Source organism: Ammodytes marinus (assembly GCF_949987685.1).
Source record: "Ammodytes marinus genome assembly, chromosome: 20".
Taxonomy (NCBI): domain Eukaryota; kingdom Metazoa; phylum Chordata; class Actinopteri; order Uranoscopiformes; family Ammodytidae; genus Ammodytes; species Ammodytes marinus.
This window is the reverse complement of record NC_137224.1, coordinates 20,955,613-20,975,934: the sequence shown is the minus strand read 5'-3', so window position 1 is coordinate 20,975,934 and position 20,322 is coordinate 20,955,613. Positions and strand designations below refer to the sequence as shown.

Sequence of the window (20,322 nt, the reverse complement as noted above, 5' to 3'; positions counted from 1 at the left end):
CAGCCAGGCTCTACTTTTCACGGCAGTAGTTTGGTCTTTAGATGTCGCCAAACCAAAATTCCTCCCTAGTTCTGCTTTAATTTCAACCGTGTTGTTTCCCTTTGCCTTGGAAATTGAATTTCACCAAAATAATGGCGAATTCCGTGACATTCCGTGTTAACAAGCAGATTCCGTTTTTATTGCCCGATTCCGTGATTCCGTCCGCGTTTTCGTTTTCGTTATCGCGGAAATCATAGGGCCCTATACTAGCTGTATCATGGTACCTTTTAAAGGTGCAGTGTGTAGGGAATTTGCATTTTACAGAACAGACTTGGTAGACATGGATATAATACTATGAGTGTGTCTAATGAGTGTAAAATCACTTGAAAATAAAAGTTTTTTTTTATTACCTTTTGAATGAGCCTTTTTTTAACTAGGAGAGGGGCGCTGAGGCAGCCATGTTGCACCGCCATGTTTCTAAAACAGACAAACCAAACAGACTTGCGTGTTTATATTCTGTGTCCTGGGGAAATGCACCTGTTGGAAGACCAAGAAGAAGAAGTACTATAGAATAAATAACTCAATACATCTTCACTTCATCAATGGATATTTTGAAAAGACTTGAGGCAGCGTGGTGGATGATGATGCCATCTTTAGTAACTATAGCTATTTAGCATTTAGGATGTCACAATACATGCATGTCAGAGCTGAAAATACCTAGATGCCCCACTAACTGTGGCATAGCATTTTGGAGTATTTGTCTTTATTCTTGACATTTCTTGACATACAGTGGCTTGCAAAAGTATTCATACCCCTTGACATGTTCCACATTTTGTCACGTTACAACCACATACGTACATTTATTTTATTTGGATTTTTATGTGATAGACCAACACAAAGTGGTGCAACATTGTGAAGTGGAATGAAAATGAAACATGGTTTTAATTTTTTTTTTATAAATAAAAAACTGAAAAGTGTGCCGAGCAAAAATATCCAGCCCCCTGAGTCAATGCTTTGTAGAACCACCTATCGCTGCCATTACAGCTGCAAATCTATTGGAGTATTTCTTATCTACAGACTGATATATTTTGTCCATTCTTCTTTGGAAAATAGCTCAAGGTTCAGATTCAGCATCAGATTGGATGGAGTGTCTGTCAACAGCAATTTTCAAGTCTTTCTCAACATTCTCTATTGTTTTTAGGTCTGGATTTTGACAGGGCCATTCTAACACATGACTTTGCTTTGATTTAAACCATTTCATAGTATATCTGGTTGTATGTTTAGGGTAGTTTTCCTTCTGGAAGGTGAACCTCTGACCCAGTCTCAAGTATTTTGCAGACTCTAACAGGTTTTCTGCCCTGTATTTGGCTCCATCTATAACACTGCACATCACCCTATACACACCATCCCCACCGTGAAACATGGTGGTGGCAGCATCATGCTATGGGGATGCTTTTCTTCAGCAGGTACAGGGAAGCTGGTTAGAGTTGATGGGAAGATGGATGGAGCCAAATACAGGACAGAAAACCTGTTAGAGTCTGAGACTGGGGCAAAGGTTCACCTTCCAGAAGGACAACTACCCTAAACATACAGCCAGATTTACAATGGAATGGTTTAAATCAAAGCATAGGCATGTGTTAGAATGGCCCAGTCAAAGTCCAGACCTAAAAACAATTGAGAATATTGAGAACGACTTGAAAATTGCTGTTGACAGACGCTCTCCATCCAATCTGATGCTGAATCTGTAGTTCGAGCTATTTTGCAAAGAAGAATGGGCAATAAATATCAGTCTGTAGATGTGCAAAGCTGGTAGAGAAATACTCCAATAGATTTGCAGCTGTAATGGCAGCGATAGGTGGTTCTACAAAGCATTGACTCAAAATACTTTTGCACGCCACGCTTTTCAGTTTTTTTATTTATAAAGAATTTAAAACCACGTTTCATTTTCATTCCACTTCACAATGATGCGCCACTTTGTGTTGTTGTATCACATAAAATCCCAATAAAATAAATACGTATGTGGTTGTAACGTGACAAAATGTAGAAAATGTCAAGGGGTATGAATACTTTTGCAAGCCACTGTAATGAATAAAAATCTTCCTTATCTGATTTCTTTTTTCTCTCCTGTGGCCCTTAAACTCTTCTAAACTTTAGTATGTAGTGTAGTATAAAGAAAGAGTATGTGATTCGGATCACAGGGAATGTCTCACACAGTCATGCTACATTTTTCTTGGGTGTCCTCAGGTATGTTTTTCTTGGGAAATGTAATGTAATGAGATTTTGCTGTTGAATTCTCTTGACATACTAAACACAACCCTAGAGCTCAACACTTTAAACAAACAGACATGCTTGTTATGTATACATGCAGAGAGTGCCCTGAGCCCCACTGCTTGTCAGTCAGGCGGTTAAGTATTACAGTCGCGCTAGGATTGCATTCGGAAGTCAAGTCGCCACATCTGCCGTTGTCAATTGACTCATGTTAACAGCTGATTGGATTTTTTCTCTCTCTCTCTCTCTCTCTCTCTCTCTCTCTCTCTCTCTCTCTCTCTCTCTCTCTCTCTCTCTCTCTCCATATGCACTCTACATCTATCTGTTCCCTCAGTGAGTGTGCAGCCATTATTTCCATATCTAACGTTTCACTCAATATACTCTATGTGTAATCCATACACTGGGTAAAATGCCTTTTCTACACAATTATTGAAAAGCAATAAAAGGTGTATTTCATTTGTAATGAGTGAAATAAACTATGCCAATGGAACAAGTGAAAATTCCCTTGGTAAGAGTTCTTGAAATAGGATGCAATATTTAAGCCTCTCAAGTTGATTAACATCTTGACGTTAGCTGTGAAAACACATTTTGAGCAATTTATTTAGCTAAATATCATCATAAGCCTGTAATACTCGAAAGCAGTACTCTCCATTGTCCATGGCATTCTCTTCATCTCAAGTGTCATTGAACTTATTAAATGTACGACATTAGAGGCACTGCTCGAGCTTTAAGATAATCACTTACTTGACATACTTAGAGGTATTTAGTGATATTTTATGATTTTAAGAAGATATATCTTAAAGTTAGCTACAAATACTTAGATTGAGAATTTGTTACTAGGAAGAGCTTGTGTGTCATAGTAAGCCGCCCTTCTAATCCACATTTTCAATATTCAAGCGTATTGAACATACAACGTCACTATATCTCACTGAAATGCTGCTTGATAAGTGTCATGAGATATTTTTTTTTACTAGAAATTAAGACGAATATACCTGTAAAGATTTGGAATTTTTGCAGTAATACTGAGCTGTTAATAGAAATAAAAGTAGGATGTGCGTTTGAGTATTCCCCTATCCCATCCACAGCAGTCACACTGAGCATGGGAGGCTGTCTTTGGTGGGGTGACCTTTACACCACAAGACCAGGCAAACACACATTAAAGAAGATCTATGGAGGCATTTAGCTCCATTGTCAGTTTATCTGTGTGTGTGTGTGTGTGTGTGTGTGTGTGTGTGCGTGTACGCGCGCGCGCGCGTGCGTGTGTGGCTGCTATCCACCAGTGTGCACGGGAAGGAGCTATTTGTATGATAATGTAAAACTGACTCTGTGGACTGCCAGACTGCTCTGTGTGAATGCCATGCATGGAGACAACTGACATAAGCATTTATTGAATCTTGCCGACGATTGAGTAGAAATGTAAGCCATGCGGAGAGATATAGAAAGGGGAGAGACTGAGAAAAATGGCTGGTGGTAGCGGTTCGCCCTGTAAATGTCAGCTTCACTGTACCCTTGTCTGCTAGTTTCGGAGCCTCTTAGCATCGCAAAAAAGAGGAAGATATATAGGCTATGTATGTTATAGGTACGCCACCTCCTTCTGCTGAATCCTGCATCGTAACTTTTTACTCAAAGAAAAAATGTGTAGAAAGTGAATATGTCTGTAAAAATAAAACCTTGTTAAGCTGCTCACTCCAAGGACTGCTTTCATTTCAATGTTGTTTAGAATAATCGTGTGTTGTATTAAGTTATTGTAGTTTTTTTATTCTATATCTTGTTAAAAAAATTAAATATTGTGTTGAGTCTGTTTAAAAATATGTTGTTGTGACATTTCAAAACAACACATTTGAGAGCTGTAATCGCAATATTGGGATATCAAGATAACTTTGCTTAAGGTTATCATACTGTCAGAATATCATACCAGCTAATGCCTAAGCATCTTAGCATTTAAAAAAAGGAAGAAATACAATGTTACTGTATGTACACTATGTGAGTTTCTTGCGCTTGTTCAAGTGCTGAGAGCCGACTGTACACACTAGACCATATTAATGAGCAGCCTCCATCCACCCACTCCCACTCCCACGCTGTCTTTTAGAAAAAAATACTTCCAACACAGATGATGTGACATGATGTAACACCACTCTCCCTACCTTAATCCATTTCTCTTTGTTCGAGGTTGCCTTTGAATAATTGGAATGCACATTAGTAAACTCAGGGGCTCCAAAAAAAACCCTGTCTGGACACATTAACCAGCAACATCTTTCATCCAGGAGATAAAACGCAAAACGATAGGGGGGGCTTGGTTGAGCCTGTGTGCCATCGGTTGCAGAATATGAGCCATTGATTAGCTGTAAAGCCATTGTAGCAGATGGGAGCAGTACACAGTAAATGGACATTCTGCGATGAAGCACAATCTAGACTCTTTATGGCAGTAAAAAGACATGTAGGTACATGATAATGAAATGAGAATCATGGACGCCCCAATTACTGTATTTTTCTTGGCCATATGCTTTAACCTCAGTGTGGTGACCCCCATAAAGAGATTTTAAACATACAAATACAGATAGTAGTTTTCTTGTTACCATATCAAGTACTATATATGGGACATTGTAAAATAGATTTTTAGCTAAATGCCATATCTAACCAATGATGAAATACGATTTCAAATATTGTTAAATGAGATCTGTACGAATGGCTTTAAGCCAGTACTTACTGGATAATGGTTCGTCAATCAACTCCCATTTGTGTCACTTAAATTTTTTAAAAAATCTGACATTTTTATGTCCAACGTTATGAGAAAATTGATTTTAGATACAGCCTTGCTTCATTTTATAAGTCAAAGAATACTATGAACAGGTCTTAAAATGCATTTAAAGCATAGCTTGAGGCAAATGTATCATAAACAGACAAATAACCTTAAGAATAGTGCTAGGAATTATGGACATTTGAGTTGAGTTAAGTGCTAAGAAAACAAATAGTTGTTATAGGAGAGCTAAAGTATATAGTCGCAAACAGACAAGGTTTATTCAAATAAACACCTATAAGTACAAGTACATTTTAAGCAACAGTATATGGTGCAGCGGGTCATAATTACCACTAAACCTTGCTGCAGACGGTTGTTGGATCAGTATGGAGACCCGCCATTCCCCCCCCCCCCCTTCATTTGCCCTCTGTTAAACCTTGAAGAGACTAAAAGTCCTTCAACAAGAAAACAGAAGTCCTTATTGTTGCAGGCAAACACATTCCTGAAGTGTCAGCTCTGAATACCTTTTAGTTCCAAGGCTGTACATCCTATTGCTACTGCTGAGCTGTGTTTGGGAACAACCTTGCAGGAATCTAGAAAAAAAAAATCACATTATCATTAGCTGTGGGTTGTGCTCTCCCACACACACCTTTAAGTGGGTGTGTAAGACTTTAATGTCAACCAGTGGGAGAGTAGAGGTTGCTTTAATACCAGCGACAACAGCGGAACAACCCAGGCTTTTAGCTCCAATACTAAATACTAAAAAAATACTCTCCATCCCTTCATTAGCAGGGATAGTGAGAGTGTGTGTGTGTGTTTGTGTGCGTGCACGTAGGTGTGTATCCAAATGTGTGTGTGTGCAAGTGGGTGGGTGAATGTGGGTGTATGCAAGTTGGTGTGTGTGTAGGTGGGTGTGTGCATGCGAGTAGGTGTGGGAAAGAGAGTGAGGGAAGATCAGTTTCTGAGGTTGCCATTATGCTTGAAACATTCCACAGTGCAGTGGTAGACTGAGTCAAAGAAGAGCCCTTATTAATTCCCCCCCTCATTGTCCGCTAGCATTGAAGTATCCTTATTCTGCAGGGGGGGGGGGACATGAAAGCCGACAGAATGATTTCTATTACCGGACCCTTATCAAGCGCTTAGCACCAGAGATTAGCGTAATTCTCTTTTTTTTGGTGTCAAAGTCTTTTTTTTTTGTGAAATGGAGAGCTTATGAGCGAGGAGGGAGGGGGGCAAACGTGGATTCATTAGTTTGGAATGTCCCACTAGTAAATAGCCAACATTTTCAAGACTTTATAATTCAGGTTGTGTTCTCCCCGAGCGTTGCCAATGGGAAATTTAGTCCGTGTCTCAATCTTTCAGGCATATGCGATGTGTTTGGCGAGAGCCTTTGTCACGCTGGGATCTCATCTTTGAACAATTCAACACATAGCGATCCAATCTAATGGGCACGTGCACCAATTTTGCTTAACCTATCAGTGAGCGGAACAATCTTGTAACGTGAACCTGGCTTTATCAGAGTCATTTCAGAAACCATGGCTTCACCAGACCTTCCAAGAATGCCTGGCCTCTGGTTGTTCATAGGTGTGGTTTTGAGAGACAAAACAGTCACTGTGGGGTTGTGTTCCAATGGCTTGAGTGTTGTCCTCACTTGATAGCCAATGCCGAGATTGATCAACATTCAAACTAAACAATGAAGCAGATCCAGGACAAGTGTGACATCACCGATCTTGTGAGCATCCTACCACTGCTTATTAGTTCTACCTCTACCTCCGCTTTTCTAATACACTTTATAAAACGGGTAGCTTAAATCAAGCGATGTGATTGGTTCCTAACTGTTGTATGATGGGCGTATACATAACTGCTACGACGTCCAATCATAGATTTGTTACATGGTGACCCCCGTGGAAAGGAGTCACTGCTATACTGCTTATTTTAATCATGTTCTTCCTTCATCCATATAGACTAGGAGTCCAAATGGAGGCTAGACTTATAGGTAGACCAGAGAGAAAGAGAGAGAGAGTGAGGGAGAGAGAGAGATTACCCCTTTACCCCATGGGATTTGAAGATACATGTGAGCCCCATTTACATTGCTTGGACATGCTCACCACGTATGTCTAGCCGAACCACGAGAAAAATGTAATGCCATGGGCTGTCGAAAGGCACCTGCTGCGATTGAAATGGAGACACAAAGCTGTCAGATATATTGGAAGTAAAGCATATATAGTCTCATTTCGGCCCACATGCAGCTAAGGCTGTTTCACTCATATTTTTCTTCTGCTGTGTACCTGCCAACCCTATGTGGTACACTAATCAGATACCACAAACTCCTTTTCAAGAAGAACCATTAAACACTTGGTCCATTATTTTGTCCCTTCTCCACAAGACCTCCACGTGTGTTTTTATGCAGACGACTTCACGGTGTGGCTATCTGCAAAAAAGCAGAGTACCCCCAAGGAGAAGTTGGATCTCTTCCATTTAAGTAACTGTTTCTGGAGTTATTTTTTTCTTGCCTGTACCTGTCTTTAGTCTCTCCAGGGGTGGAATTAGCAATGCAGAACCCCCCATGAGGATAAAGCTACATTTTGCGGTGGTGTTGTAATTTGTCTATCAGTCGGGGGTTTGGCTCCTAAATGAAGTCTGGAGTCTGCCCTCGAAAGATCTTGCCAGTAATTAACACAGCGAATGACTGACAACCTCTCTCTCTCTCTCTCTCTCTCTCTCTCTCTCTCTGTCTCTCTGTGTGTCTCTCTGTCTCTTTGTCAATGTGGAATACGACTATTTGGCCATAGTAGAAACCCAGATAAGGACATGTTGCCAATGCGCTATGTGAGTTCACTGCTTTGATTTTCTTTTTCTGTCGGATTGTTTTTATTGAGTTATGCTTCTGTCAGAATGTTGTGCTCATTGTTAGAAAAAGTTGCCCAAAGAAAATGCAAAAATAGTGTTTGTTCTTATCCCATATACTGTTCAGTGGATATTCAGAACTGTGTCACTTTGGTGCATTGTCCCATCTGTAATGTCCGTTATTTTACTTTCACAAGTTACAATATGCTTGAAAAATACAGTATATTTTTGGCCATATTTTATTCTTGCTTATCGCCCCTCCCAGGGAGCTTGGAGTCTATCCCAGCATGCACTGGGCATTCGTTTAGACACATTCTGGAGAGCTTGAACATCTGTTGCAGAACTGAGCAGTCCAAACACTGTGTGGCAGCGAAAAGTTAAAATGCTGCCAGTGGTCACAACTTCATCATCATAATGCTCTGTGCTCTGTTTACCGCTACCTATATAAGGATGTGCAAATGAATTGGGAGTTAACCTGGTAAAACATGGCCGAATTTCACTGGAGAAAAAGTAAAACAAAAAGATTGTATGTCTGGCAGCAAATTAAAGAAGAGAAACATTTAAGCACAAGGCTGACTAATGCTAAAGCCCCCCCCCCCCCATAATACTTCAAAAACACTGAACTATTCCTTTAACACATGTAGACAAACACCTTTTCTTCTTACATGTAGGACTGTGGGAGGAAACCAACGCGACACACATATGTATGAAAGGTTTCACGTATGATAACGTGAAACCTTTAGAAAAGGTCAACCAAAGGGCTTGCGTTTTTAAAAACCGAGGCCTCTTTGGCTCGCCTGTCTGCCCTTGGAGGCTGCTCCCTTTCATGGGGAAATGCGTTGAGACAGTCATACTGTATGTGTTGAACCTTCGGGCAGCCACCCCCCCCCCCCCCATCCAGTTCTCAACAATGTGATTTGTCTGCTTGCAAAACACCTATAGGCCAGAAGAAAAACCTTCTCTCTTTCCCTTTTTTTATATTTTTTTTATATTTCTTTTTATAAAATACCAGAATGGTGTCAAGCTCTCATTAAACAAAACAACTTATATCCCAAAACAAAAAGCATATAAGGACAAAGGGGACCCACACACACACACACACACACACATCCCGTCTCAGCCTGACAGTTACACAATGTGTATCAGTAGCATGAGGAGCTCTGCGGTACATTTTTAAGCTGAGTCAGTGCTAATGTTTTTGTTCTTTATTTCAAGTGTGAATAACTCGCACATAGAGCAAATGCAGTCGTCTGTGAGACAAAACAGTTCTAATCCTCTGTGAAGGATCTGTTTCACAATTGTTTTAACTAGCTTGCAACTCACTACTAATGTACAGCCTGGATGGGCCCATGTTAAAACACCAGGATCTCAATTACTGGCATACTACGTATACTATACTAGCTGTATGGTACCTTTTTAAAGGTGCAGTGTGTAGGGAATTTCATCTCAGACCATCAACAACATGACAGCAGGACTTAGCTTGACTGGCATGTTTATTGTTCTGTTGACTGGGCCAGTTGCTAACAAGGGCCTTTTCTCTCCGCTGCGTTGGATTAGCCTAGCATCACAGCAGGACAAGCACACAACAAAAATCCACTGTCACTGACCATATCTCTGAGAATGCACATTATGAACACACAGGTGCTTTACACATGAAAACACACACATTGGACTCTAGCTGCTCAACTGCACTCCTACTCTTAAGGTGTTAACACTCTTTATTTAATTTTGACAAAATATAAGCGTTCAATTTTGAATCCAGCCTTTTATAACTTTATGAATCAAAAGATACTTTGTACATGTCCTAAGAACAATGTTCTGCATGTTCTTAAAGGTCACATATTATGCTAAATGCACTTTTTAAATGTCTTCTAACATATCCATGGGTCCACGGTGTGCCTAGAGACTGCCAAAATATTTAAAAAAATAACACTCTCCTTTTCTCACTCTCCCCCTTTCTGAAACCACCACCCCTCCCCCACCCAATATACTCCAGTCAGAATTCTCCCCTTTTCTGACCTCACAAACTGGAAAGCCAGAAGCTTCCACTGTGCAGCCCACACCCCTATTTCTTATTGGTCCACGGCCCTGGCAGACAGAGGGCGAGGCGTATCTGGCTTCGCTTCCGGACAGGGGGCGGGGGGAGCTCAAAGATTGTATATTTACGAAGGGAGCTGCAGCTCTTTTTAAAAAAATAGGCCATTGTGAGATTAGCTGAACATCAGCATAGTACAATAAATTATCTGAAAGTTTTTTTCAGCAAACAATTAAAGAAAAACGTATTAGGGACCACTAAGACCATATAATATGATGTATAATAGAACCGAAAAGTGTATAATATGGGAGCTTTAAGAGGGAAATGTTTCATACATCAGACAATTAACATATGAACAAATCTTTTCCAGAATGTACCTTCAGTATAGTGTTAAGAACGGTTATGGGCATTTTAGTTGATGTAGGTGCTTTAGAAGTTTAGATATTTGGTTCAGAGTGTTGACAAAACATAATGTTACGTTAAGATAATGGCTGTTAAAGATGGTTGTATGAGTCAAAATATAACAAAAACAGACAAGGTGTATTCAAATAAACACCTAAATGTTCATTTCATTTTGGACCTATATTTATAGTATAGTATGAACGAAAACAGGATATGGAAGCAAAATAGACAAGAATTTCAAAATTGACAAGTGCTTGAATTTTTTTTACATTTTTGCAGTGTCTGGCCTTATATTCAGGATTTTGCAAATGCAATTTCCTGACGCATTTGGCCATCACAAATACAAAGTAGCACACATTCATATTGTAGTGACTTGTTTGATCAGTATAGGTCAAGCAGCGCTACTTCACACTGTAGTTGGAGAAGTTTAGAAAGGAGTGAAAATTAGCACTATGCATATAATTGATGTTTGAATAATTTAGTTAGTTAAAAAGGCACTAGTACACAGTATAGTATTGGCACACCATGACTTCTACCAACAGCAGGTCAACAATGGGCACTCGGTATTCTGTGCAGTGGAAGGACAAGAGTGTCAAACCAGGAGTAGGGAATGAATGAAAATGTGCACTGAGGCTTGTCGCTGAAGAGATAAAATATTTGAGTGGACGCAAACATCAGATCCGTGTAGGGCAATGAAGAGCCTGTTAAACCTCCAGAAATGAACCCTTGAAAACAAACAGAAAGGCCAATGTGCATCATGTTTTTCTACATTTCATTTTACCATTTGAGTGTAGCACAACAAAATTAAGTCATTCCCGCAATCGGTAATTTTGGTGATTAAACTCCTAAGATTTGAATAGCAGTAGTAGTAGTGGATTTTCTTAAAAATTATGTTCGAAAATGTGTGTCACCTTTTGGATCTAAACCAGGCTACAGAGTCTAGGTTAATACGTTTTGCATTTATTTTCTCTGTCACACACACACACACACACACACACACACACACACACACACACACACACACACACACACACACACAATCCACTGCATTCGGTCAGCATCGCTCAATACGTGTGTGCATCTTCAAAGGATGTTCAAGAACGTGTGGCAACCCGTGCACATAATTTGCAGCCCTGGTGATTAACGGTGTGTTCTGCTAATCGTAAGCAAGCGCCAGTGTTAGCCCCATTAGCACTAATGCTACAGCGGATAAAAAGGGGCTATTGATGAACCGCTGGTAATTAGACGACTGCAGAGCCACTGATAAAACTCCCCACTTACCTGCAACGCCAACTGTTTGTTTGTGTTGTCTGTGTGTGTGTGTGTGTGTGTGTGTGTGTGTGTGTGTGTGTGTGTGTGTGTGTGTGTGTGTGTGTGTGTGTGTGTGTGTAGGGACTCATAGAGTTTGGATGAGTGTGCTTTAACTCGACTGTGATGTGTCACATGACTGTTGTTATATTGCAGTTTCCTAAACCAACGGACACTACGTTTTTGAATCAAAAGAGGGGATTTTTTTTTCTTTTTTTTTAAAGATATGTTTTGGGCATTGTTATGCTTTATTGATAGTGCAGAGAGACAGAGGTGAAATGGGGCAGAGAGGGGAGTGACATGCATAGAACGTCCGCGGGCAGGAATCCGGGTCTGCTGCTGGGCTAAGGTTTTTCATAGTGCATACACTTTACACTTATGCCTCGTTTGCAGGGCAGCACAGTTCGGACCGGCACAATACGGTTTGTTTGGTATTGAACAATAACCCTATAGATCTGGCTTGTGTTTTCCACTACCGACAGTACCCTTTACTTGGTAGGCGGGGTTTATGCCTACCCCAACAAAAGGGTGAACAAAAGTAGGTGCGGCACGGTTTGATTATTTTGGTACCCTTCCCAACTTTTGACAGTCGGGAAGGGTACTGTACCGAACCACACCACACCACTCAGTCTAAAAGAGGCTCTGGAATGCTGAATTTGGAAACAGAATAGTGGGAACTAGGCTTAGTATAGTGCACATCTCTCCCACTGCTGCAACTGGAGCTGTCCAAGGTCCTGATCTATCTGCGACCACTCTCTAGTCTAGAGTGAATATTCTCTCATGTCTGTGAGAAAAATCTTGTTCGCAGTCCCCGACTGTTAAACAGTAATTATATAGGCTTCTCCAGGCTAATTATCCAAACGCTTGTGTAATGAATATAATCATTAATATGAACTTGATGTACTATATAGCACTTTTAATGAAAACTCCATCGGAATTAAATTAGCTTAAGTGAACATAACTGCCTGCCCTTTGGTCATCTATAGAATTGGTTGAAGCCAGAGTTGAGTCCTTGTTTGAGTTTTTACTACGTGTTGGTTGGAGTCTGTGAAAAAAAGAAAAGAAGATAAATATAATTGTATAGCAAAGCTGCTCCTGTTAGTTTTGTTTGTCTCAAAGTGTTACAGCGCTGGGAGTTAAATAGTGAGGTAGCTTAGTCTGTCATGTTTTTTTTTTTTGTTCACCTAAGGACAACTCTTTCATAAGTGTGTATACTGCACCTCCTTCTGTTCACCTAAATGTCTGTTAAAGTGCCCCCCTAGTGGGGTAAACAAGATGGAACCTGCAAAGCACTCCAGCGCCCGCTTTTCTAAATTGAGAGCTAGCAGAATATGACAGCTCTGCTAATGCTATACCCTTAGACATTCATTATCATTAAGATGTTGCTTTCTCCAACCTGCTTAAGTAAGCATTTATCCCCCAAGCTGTTAGGTCCTCCTTCGGTGCTTCTCTCTCTCTCTCTCTGTCTCTCTTCCCCTCCTATTGCGGGGCAAATTTGCAACCCAGCTTTGCATCAGCAGTTACAAAAAAGAAAAGCAGTTTCTATACTTTTTCTTGATGCGCGTCCAAAAAAATGTATGTACGGGATGCATCTGGGTCTTTGGGAGCGAGAATAGAGAGAGAGGCTGTGTGTGTGTGTGTGTGTGTGTGTGTGTGTGTGTGTGTGTGTGTGCCTGTGTGTGTGTGTGTGTATGTGCACACTTTGCATTCCTTCTATTCCCTCCTGTTTCCAAAAGACTATTACTCCAACTTTTCATCCATAGCCAGTTGACAGAATAAAGACATTTCATTAAGGCTATCTCATAGCAACCTGGGTTTATTTAATGACATGCATACCTCTGCAGCCAGCAAAACTGGTCTGTGTGTGTGTGTGTCTTCATGCATATATGCTCTTAGATGTATATTAGCAACTCATTTAATGTTATTTGGAAAGAGGGGGTTATGCTTTTCATTTGTGTAGCTTTCGTATTAGTTGGTATGGATACATTTTCCCGGCTTATTTAACCCCACTGGGTGTGTCCATGCGTTCTATATAATGCGTCGACAAATGCATTGATGCCAGCATTCTCCAAAGCGGTTGTCTACAGTGAGAAACTATGGCCGCGTTCAAAATCGCATACTCTTTTTTTTCTACATTCTACAGCTCATCATAATGCAGTGTGTTACAATTGGGATATACTTTTACTTATTATTTATCTCATCATAACATAGCGCCCTGATCTTTCCTTTTGCTTATATGTATCCATCGCATCCCCGGGTTGTTTTCAGACGGAGGCTCCATCGATGTCATTGGACAGTGGGTCAGAATCACCCAGGAAGCATGCTGATTTCAATACTAAAAATCTCGCCCGGATGTAGTTGGGCATCCGGGTATTTTTAAAGCATGCTAAATCTGACCATAAGAATAGGGAAAACATCCTACATCTTTTTGCTACCATTCTAAATAGCAGGGCAAGTATGGGGATTGTTGACATGCAGGGTATGAAGGCCCCTGGAGTTAGAACTACCTACTACATACACCTGCCATGGAAGTAATTAACGTGGGGGCGTAATTGTCCTAGCGATAAGTCTCCTTAGACCTTTAGATTCTCACCTTCACCGCAACCCTGAACTGTAATAAGCCCACAGGGACAGACAAAGCAGGCACCTCACACCCTGCCATGTAAGCCCACATAATTAGTCTGCAAACAGCCTCACACACACACACACACACACACACGCGCACACACACACACACACACACACACACACACACACACACACACACACACACACACACACACACACACACACACACACACACACACACACACACACACCACACCGAGGGGACATTGTTATAGCTGCGGTAAGGCATGGTTTTCTTTAGTGGAAAACATTTTATCAGACCAAATTTAACTCAACTGTAATAGTGTCTTTTTTCTCCTATTTTACCTGAATGCAGTCATGGTGTGTGGCCACTAATGGGGAGACTACAGTTAATGACAGATTCAAAGTCCAATTTGTTTCTTTAAATACCAGCAAGTGGGCGAGGGAAAAGCAGCACCAGCACTAAAAACACTCGCCCTCTCTGTTATTTGAGGATGTTGATATATGTAAAGCCCTGGGTGTGGTCCTTACAGCTTTACTGGACCATACTGTACCATACTGTACCATGGGTGTTGCATGTATGTCTTAGGCCTTGCTTTGATTTGTTTCTAGTATGTCTGGATCAGCCAAGAACATCACTATTAATCAATGCCATGAAATGAAGTTACAATAACCTTGCCTACTTAACGGCTGTGTATGCAGTTCACTGTCTTTTTTTTTTGTTGCTAACTAATCCCAAACCATATTCCACATAATGTAAAAATCCTAATTAATAAAAAAATATATAATGAAGACTGGGCCATGAAACAAAGGGCTTCTTCCCACCCTCAGTTGCCCTTTTCACTTTCCACTCCCAACCTGTCTGTCATCTGCAAAAGGCCACACCATATATCCCTGTCCACGCCTTTTACAGCTCGCCACTAAGCAATGAAAGTGGCTGTGTAACGCCGGCGAGCATTCTAAGTGAGATATAGGAGTATCAGTTCTTATGGGAGGGGGTGTGTAGGTTATTGACAAGAGCTGCTTGTGCCTCTGTCAGCAGTGAGTGATGCCCACTCGCCCGCTGTAGTATAGTTGTATACGGGAATGTATCAACGGCTAATAATTACGTGTAGGTTTATGACAAGGGGGGGGGCTCCGGGTTAATGGATCGATGCAGCGTAAACTCCAATTTCCATTCTGCACATGGATTTCCTGTCATTTTCTAATGATTTTGCATCAGAGGAGGTATCTCTCTCTTTATATCTATCCCCCCCCCCTCTCTCTCTCTCTCTCTCTCTCTCTCTTTCTCTCTCTCCCTGAATGACCGTCCATGATGATAAAATATTACCTTGTAATTCAGTGCTGCCTTAAATGACCTATGATTCAAAGCCCTTTTTGATACTTTTCTTCCCTCCCGTAGACAGATAAGGACTGAGTATATTTCTACAGATGGCAGGCATCCTGGGATTTGAACTGACCAGCATTGATTGGGTGTCTTGGGTATGATGTGCAAAGACAGTATTTAGCTCATGAACAGCCTGTCCCCATTCCTCTCATTAAAAGTCAGAGTGATAAGTAAGGATTTAATGTCCCATGCCACTAAATGGTCTGTGGGTCAGCCGCAGACCTTTTATAGCTATTTAAAAAGTGCATATTTAATTTAAGATGAGACACTAGCAGATACATATGGTGACATTTTTAACTTATAGACATCAGCAAAAACTTTTGACAGTCGATTACTTGTTGGACACAACTTTAGTTAGTATTACAATGTTCCAGAGATGTTGGGTGGGCTTTGAACATTTGATGTTAAGAAGATGGTGGTAAACAGCACTGTGAGCTGTTGTGTTGGGTTGACGTGTGTGATTTGAGCCTTTTTTCACCTCAACCTTGAATCCGTTGGGTTTCTGCACTCTGGTGATAAGAGGCCATGTCTTGTTACTACTCCTGTGCCGAACCAATGAATGCTTCAGAACCTTGGCCTTTTCACACTATGAAGTGGCTTTAGCTGTAGCTGACACTGATATGTCATAACTGTGCACTCATCAGGAGTCCTTCTGCCTCTCAGTCAAACAGTCAGAGCTATTCAGAGGCCAGCCTGCCACACTTCTTCACGCTAGAGAAAAAACTGCAGAAAACTGAGATAGAGTCTTGTGAATGACCCAAGGACCTGCAACTGCATGCTATTGGACAGTTAGACTTATTTGACTGCCACCACAATCTGTTGACTAATCTGTTGAATACAGGCAGCAACTTGCCTCTTGGTGTGTAAGGACTCAGGAGAGTCAGTATAAGATCCAACATTGTACTTAAGGTCCAGTTTACAAAGAATGGCGTTAACCCTTCCCGATGTGAGATTGGATAAATAATAGACACGCTTCAGGGGAAAGTCTTTACTGTAACTGCTTACTATACTATACAAGGGTGTGGAGTCCATCTTGTGATCTTATGGCCTTGGGTCTCAGCCCATATATAAAATGTATTATGTAGAATTATATTGTCTATTCTGTATTGTTTAAGGTCACTTCATTGATCATTCTGGTTAATAATCATCCCGGTGTTATTTGTGTTGTCTTGACTGTCATTCCTATTGATAAAATTGATTGAAATTGATTAATTAATCAAAGTTTTTGGACTGACTTCCAGATGAACCCCGTATGTGGGCCCCCGGGGCAAAAATGAGCCCAAATTAAGCCTGCACTCTAACCCCCAGATGTCTGTGTGGAATACCATTACAGCCCTAGGGTTGCTGCGTGGGATGTGGTAAACACATTTATTTAGTGATATCCACCATGTAAATACAGATTAAAACTAGATATTAGCAACTCTCCATACAGGGCCTCAGGATTAAGTCTTATACAGTATCAGTCATAAGGGGAGAACTCCCCCCCCCCCGTCATTACCAACCTCACTTAGCACTACCTCTACCTGTGAAAAGCCGCACCCCTAGCTCCCCCCTAATCTAACTGGCAGTTAGATTCAAACCGATGGTTAGATTCAGGGCCAATCAATCAGTGCAGACTGGGCTTTTTTCTTTTTGGAAGGCGGGGCTTAACGAGACTGGCACTAAACGGAGCATTTCAGACAGAGGCTAAGAAAGAGGAGGTTCAAAAATTGTTACATTGAGAAATACTATGGAAACTGTTGTGGGACACTACCTCACGAAAACAATTTCTAAGCGAAACTGAATCTGAATAATAATCCTAGTATCTGACATTTAAGTCACAGGTCATAAAAGGGCCTCACAAGAGTTTTAAGAAACTTCTTGGACCCTGATCACTTTGTGTTTGCTGAATCACTTTGCTTCTATTTATTCATTGGGGGGGAGAAAACGCCATAAAACCAGTGAACACACACCACTGTTCACGGTAGAACTGGCTGATGAATAACTCTGCCACATCTTTCTCTCCACTCCATGCTTTAATCTGAACAGTGATGTATAGTGCTTTTCTCTCCAGAGCAATGCCTACAAGCATCACAAACACACACACACACACACACAAGCAATCTCTGTAGCTTAGGGGGTCTTTGAGGAAGTGTTGACTTGCTGAGTCTTTAGCTTTTGGAATTTACGCTGTGTCGTCGGCGGCTCTGCTTGCTTTTTTCCTCTGATTCATCGTGGCATGTTTTCAAATCATCTTGGCTTTTGTTGGAAATCTCTAAGCCTGTATTTGCATAGCCAACCAAGTCCAGTGACTCCTCTCTGTGTGTGTGTGTGTGTGTGTGTGTGTGTGTGTGTGTGTGTGTCTGTGAACACCATGTTCCCAAATGGGTAAAAAATGCTGCTTCAGGCTCCAGCAGATATTGTCTGCATTTTTCTTGCCAGAGTTGACGGTGATGACTCCAATCCCGTTGAAGGAATTTGAATTTGTTGTGTTCCGCTGGCCAAGTCTTACATAATAAAAATGACTGGCTGAGATGCCTATCACTCCCACACACTGCTGACATTCTTAGCTGTGCCCCATCCATGTCTTGTCTCAGTCTTTTAATACGTGTGTGTTAGCTGATTATAGGGCTAATTCTTCTTCTAGAACATCTCCTCTATAGTCAAAGGGAGTTCTTCAACCAAATTGCCAAGAGTCACTGCAGATTGGTTTTAACACCCGCCAAGCTTAGTTCTTCTCACCCATGCCTGGTGCAGTATTTCTACTGTATCTTCAAGATGGATGATATGGGCACATATGGGAGCTGATAATCCCCCAAATGAAATCACGTGTAGTGTGACGTATAGCTCCTAAATTAGGTGAGGAATGAAAGCTAACAAGTGTCCAAGGTGACCTCATCTTTCTACATAGCCACTTGCACATTTTAGAAATTGAAAAAGAAATCCCAAATGTGTTCTAAACTCATTAAATCTCAAAGTTTTTTTTACTAGCTATTGAAAGTTCACATCACTGGTCCCTGCTCTTAACATGTCTCCCACTGTGAGTCTGAGGGGGGGGGGGGGGGGGGGGGTGATGCTAAAGCCAGACTTTGGCCACCAGTGTGTGACCTCTTGCTGTAATGTGCTGCTATCTGCTCTAGACAGATGTTCTCCATTTTGACCCCCTCCCCCCCCCTATCTTTCTGTGTTGCAGTGCCATCATTCTGGGGACTGGTCAACTCTGCCTGGAACCTGTGCTCGGTGGGGAAGAGGCAGTCGCCAGTCAACATTGAGACGAGCCACATGATTTTTGACCCATTCCTCACGCCGATAAAGCTCAACACGGGCGGACGCAAGGTACAGAAACACACACATAAAAAACACACACGCTCTTCTCCAATGTTGGTTTGATGGATGCCAGGGTTTCGTTGGCCCAATTTATTTTTCAGGTTTGGTTGCGTTTGTAGGATGTTGCACTACACAGCTCCAGTGTGCTAGTCGCTATTTTCTTGGTCATGGTCGTTTAAGAAGCGCTATTGTAAATTGTTAAGGCGGTTTACCTTGACCTTTTTAAAGGCGCGTCTTAAAAATGTGAATATCATGGAAGAGTCCATCTCACAAATTGAAGTATGTCACAAATAGTTTTTTCAGCTTACAAACTCATGGAATAAAAAAAATCCAGTATCTCAAACTACATTAGTAGATTATTATATAACCACCACCCCCCCCCCCCACACACACACACACACACACACACACACACAAAAGGCTTTATATTACAGAAATGTCAACCTTCTGAAAAGTAAGTTTACTCTACATTCATTTCACTTTAGCTGCAATGAACCTAACCTATACATGAACGTTTCACCTTTTGAATTAAATGTCGGAAAAAAATTCTTTGATATTCTACATTTTTAAGATGCATCCTGTACTCATGTCGAGTAGGCTGACAGCAGCTGAGTGAGTTACTCTTTCAAAGAACTCTCTGGTGATAACTATACAGAACAATTCACCTATTGAGAGATGCACAATGGCTGTGTTCTGGTTCAAGATAAAAAGCCTTCAACATCACCCTGAAGGCTTCACAAATGAAATCCTTCAGCCTTAACAGTACGTGAGTCGAGCATATTGTTTTTCTAGTTTTCCTCCTTCCATCCTGTGTTGTTCCAAGGACAGTGTGTGTGTGTGTGTGTGTGTGTGTGTGTGTGTGTGTGTGTGTATCAGGAATCTGTTCCGTGCCATATGACGGCAGCTAATTGGGAAGCCTTCCCAGATGGTCTGCTCTCAAAAAGTGCACAGTTGCATGGTGAGATGAATGCTATGATTAGTTTATATTTACAGTACGGTGCCAGCAGTGAGTACAGGGATCGCCTTGAGGCAATGGTAGAGCATATAGGACGCAGTGCAGTTTACCACCGATGGTACACTGTTACAGTAGATGTCGTCATGTTAAAAGATCCAAAAATAGACCCATGTTACAGTGTGTCCCTGGACCTAATAAGAAGTTTGGTCCATGGGCCTGTTTTTGTAAGAGTGTAGAATCAAATTCTAGAATTGTCTGCACTCGAAGAATGTAATATAATTGGTAAGGGAAACCCAGTGATTTAAATAGTCACTCCAAGATGTTTTCTCACTGGTGTCATTTCTACTCGTGAAGTGAACATTTGATTCAAGAATTTCCTCTTTGCAAAGGGGGCTCCCCTGCTGCTCCCCTGCAGGGTGTACAGATTGCAGACATCACTCACAAAGCATTGCTATTGGGACAAATAATAATAGATTGAATTTATATAGCGCTTTTCAAGGCACTCAAAG

At 41.2% G+C, this 20,322-nt stretch overlaps 1 protein-coding gene across 1 annotated transcript in view; it reads left to right on the top strand.

The window, feature by feature from the left end:
- ca10a (carbonic anhydrase Xa) overlaps window positions 1–20,322 on the top strand; it is a gene marked incomplete at its 3' end in the record, with an annotated part of 242,118 nt that overhangs the window by 75,017 nt on the left and 146,779 nt on the right. Inside the window, exon 3 of the mRNA XM_080049100.1 lies at window positions 18,725–18,867. Within this exon, the coding sequence (XP_079905226.1) occupies window positions 18,725–18,867 (143 nt within the window). The remainder of the gene's footprint in view (window positions 1–18,724; window positions 18,868–20,322) is intronic.